General features: G+C 39.0%; 1 protein-coding gene across 2 annotated transcripts; it reads right to left on the bottom strand.

Annotated features, from left to right (window-relative positions):
* Nucleotides 1–617: 617 nt before the first annotated feature.
* Nucleotides 618–2,624, bottom strand: LOC149225010 (Serine/Threonine-kinase). 2 transcript variants are annotated; one of them, XM_089386409.1, is made up of 2 exons: nt 2,437–2,624; nt 618–1,691 (listed from the first exon to the last, which is right to left on the bottom strand). In XM_089386409.1, exons 1-2 carry the CDS (start codon nt 2,463–2,465, stop codon nt 1,013–1,015), a joined length of 708 nt encoding a protein of 235 aa, XP_089242535.1. In that variant the 5' UTR covers nt 2,466–2,624; the 3' UTR covers nt 618–1,012. The 2 variants fall into 2 exon arrangements, with proteins under 2 accessions (XP_089242535.1, XP_089242536.1); XM_089386410.1 differs by lacking the exon at nt 2,437–2,624 and adding an exon at nt 2,176–2,379.
* Between the last annotated feature and the right edge of the window lie 224 nt (nt 2,625–2,848).

Consider the following 2,848-nt stretch of genomic DNA (forward strand, 5'->3'; position numbering starts at 1 on the left):
CTCAGTTAAAGCACTCCTTGATATGAAGTTATCGATTCAATTCTTGTCTTAGATAGACAGGCCTTGGATAGACTCACTTAAAGCACTCCTTGATATGAAGTTACTGGTTCAATTCTTATTTTAGATAGACAGTGATCAGTGCTCACTTAAAGCACTCCTTGATATGAAGTTACCTGTTCAAGATCAGTGATATGAAGTCACCAGTTCAATTCTCGTATTGGATAGAGAGTGATCAGTGCTCAATTCTTGGATAGACGGTGATGGGTGCTCAGTGAAAGCACCCCTTAATATGAAGTTATCGATTCAATTCTTGTCTTAGATAAACAATGATCCGTGCTCACTTAAAGCACTCCTTGATATGAAGTTACCAGTTCAATTCTTGTCTTAGATAGACAGTGATCGGTGCTTAGTTAAAGCACTCCTTGATATGAAGTCACTGGTTCAATTCCTTGCCCCGATCAAAATGATATATTAAACATGATAAAGATTTAATACCACCAAACTTACAAAAAAAATTATGTATATAGTTTATTTTAAAATAATTTTAATAATAAAACAAATTCACAAATTCTAACCACTCATCAATTCAATTTAAATAACATTTATAAGAAAACATGAAACAAAGCAAACCAACATATATAAAAATATCTAATATTACAAACATGTTATATCTCATCTATAACTTGACGAGCCAGTACTACAATGCAATTTTTATATGATAGAAAATTCATTTCATTTCACATTTTTTTCAACGGGGAAAATCTATCATAACTTAGTTGTCCAACCAACAGTGAAGACAATCATCTCTCGCTATCATTTCATTTCACATGATGACAAACTCTCACATCAATAAAAATAAAATAACATGTTTTTATGTTAAAATTTCATTCCACATCAATATTTCCTATTTCCCTATTAGACAATAGCCCTAACCACAACCACCCAGCTAAATGACACATCTTTATGATGAAATTTTGTTCCCGTTAACATTTCTGTCTATTCACATTTCTGTCTATTCAGCAGTGGCCATTACCACTCGGCTGAGTGGACTTGGACCGATCTGCCTCCTTTTCAACGAAGTCCTTCTCTGCATCATGGCAAACTCATCATCTCTCCTCCTCCTGGTCATCATTTTCTCCTCTTCTATCACCGACTTTCTCATCAATGAGTTGTCCATCACCGACTTTCCTCTAAAAACTCTCCTCCGGGCACCAGCGGCGGGCGGCTGCAAGCAGGCGGCGACGCGACCGGCGGCGGGGGCTTTCTTGAGCGCCGCCGCTTCTTCCCGCCCACCCGCTACCGACGCCGGCGGCTGGACGGTGGTGCTCCTCCGGCGGAAGGACTCCGTGTAGGGTATGGGCGAGCAGAGGAGGCAAGAAGAATTCCGCGTGAGAGACGAGGGGTATGAAAGCGCCCGCGGCGGAGTCTGTGGTGGTGTCAAGGGGAGGGATTGGCCCGCCTCGGTTGTGGGAAAAAGAAAAGAGGAAGAGGTAGAAGCCCTCGCCGCTTCGGTTGTCGGAAAAAGAGAAGAGGAAGAGGAAGAAGAAGAAACAGCTGAAGTGCTGCAACATTTTCGGAGCTTTACATGTTTGTGTTGCTCAACTGAAGAGACGGGATGGTTGGGAAACCGGAACACAATTCGCCATAGCTTGGCTACTTGCATAGCTTTCTGATACCATGCTGAGGTTTTCCTGCAAGCAAATGAATACACAATGTGAAAATGGCAATGAGAGCATGAGTATCAATTCTTTTGAATGAATCAGAGTGGTTTGAAACTTTAAGCGATGGATCCTAAAGATGAATTTCATAAGTACATCTTTGTCAATGTTTTCTGATGTATCATTTTTGACAAATTTTGTTCAAATAAATCTTTTTGAAAACCTTTTTTTTGTGCAGACATCTGAAAACTCTTTTTTTTTTTTTTTCCTTCCAGCAGAAATATAAATCAAAAGCTCATTCTTGAAAAATCTTTCAGACACAGGTAAACCAAAATAACATTAACAATATTTCCAACTGCAAAAATCTACATACTACTAAAACCATATCTTTCACAACTCTCAGTGTTTTTACACCTGAACAGAATGTACATTTGGCATGTTATTCATAATCTATTGATAAAAACAATCATCTTTCAAAACAGAGGTGTAAAGCTCAAATCTGGTATTGTTTTATTACCATATGAAATAAAACAGAGCTGAGATTTATAACTCCCCACAAAGGTTGAGATTTGTAACTCCCCACAACCCAGTTGAGATTTACAACTCCTCACAGAGATTGAGATTCATAACTCACCACAGAGAAAACATCATTTGTAAAAAGGGGTTGGGATTTATAAACTCCCCGCACTGAAGACAACATTGTACAAACAAATCTTTCATCAAACAGAAACAGAGCCAAAACTGAAGGAAAGGTATTTGGGAGGAGTTGGAAGGTTACCTTGATTTAGTTTTTTTTGAATCTTGCATCAATGTTGAATGGTGGGTATGGAGAGATTTTGTATGCAGGGATGCTTGGATTCATGAACCAATGCTCCCATCTCTTGGCTGAGCAGATGAAATCCTAAGAGCTCAGCTCTTTAGCTTTATGATGGTTATATTCTTGAAAAAGCTTTTGAATGCTACAATGGGATTCCCACTAACGGGTTGGGAGAATGAGTTTCTGGGTGTGTGGGTCCTCCTAATGAATGGACCCATTTGGTCTCTCTCCACTTGGTGGCTGGCATTTTGCTGTTGTGGGTGGGCATTATTTTTATGATTATGCTGTCTGCCCTCAAACCTTTGGATGAATCAAGTAAATTTGAATTATAATCCTTGAGTCGGTATGGATCAAACCTGATAATAAATTTAAA

The sequence above is a fragment of the Pinus tabuliformis genome, chromosome Q (assembly GCF_031772625.1).
Source record: "Pinus tabuliformis cultivar Carrire ecotype Pingquan chromosome Q, CPIR1, whole genome shotgun sequence".
NCBI classification, from domain to species: Eukaryota; Viridiplantae; Streptophyta; class Pinopsida; order Pinales; family Pinaceae; genus Pinus; species Pinus tabuliformis.

What these genes read in the sequence shown, in the direction of transcription:
- LOC149225010 (XM_089386409.1), bottom strand. Translation starts at nt 2,465, where the DNA reads ATGCAAGATTCAAAAAAAACTAAATCAAG. An exon ending in TCAAAAAAAACTAAATCAAG is followed by an intron (nt 1,692 to 2,436) that starts GTAACCTTCCAA and finishes ATTTGCTTGCAG; the next exon opens with GAAAACCTCAGCATGGTATC.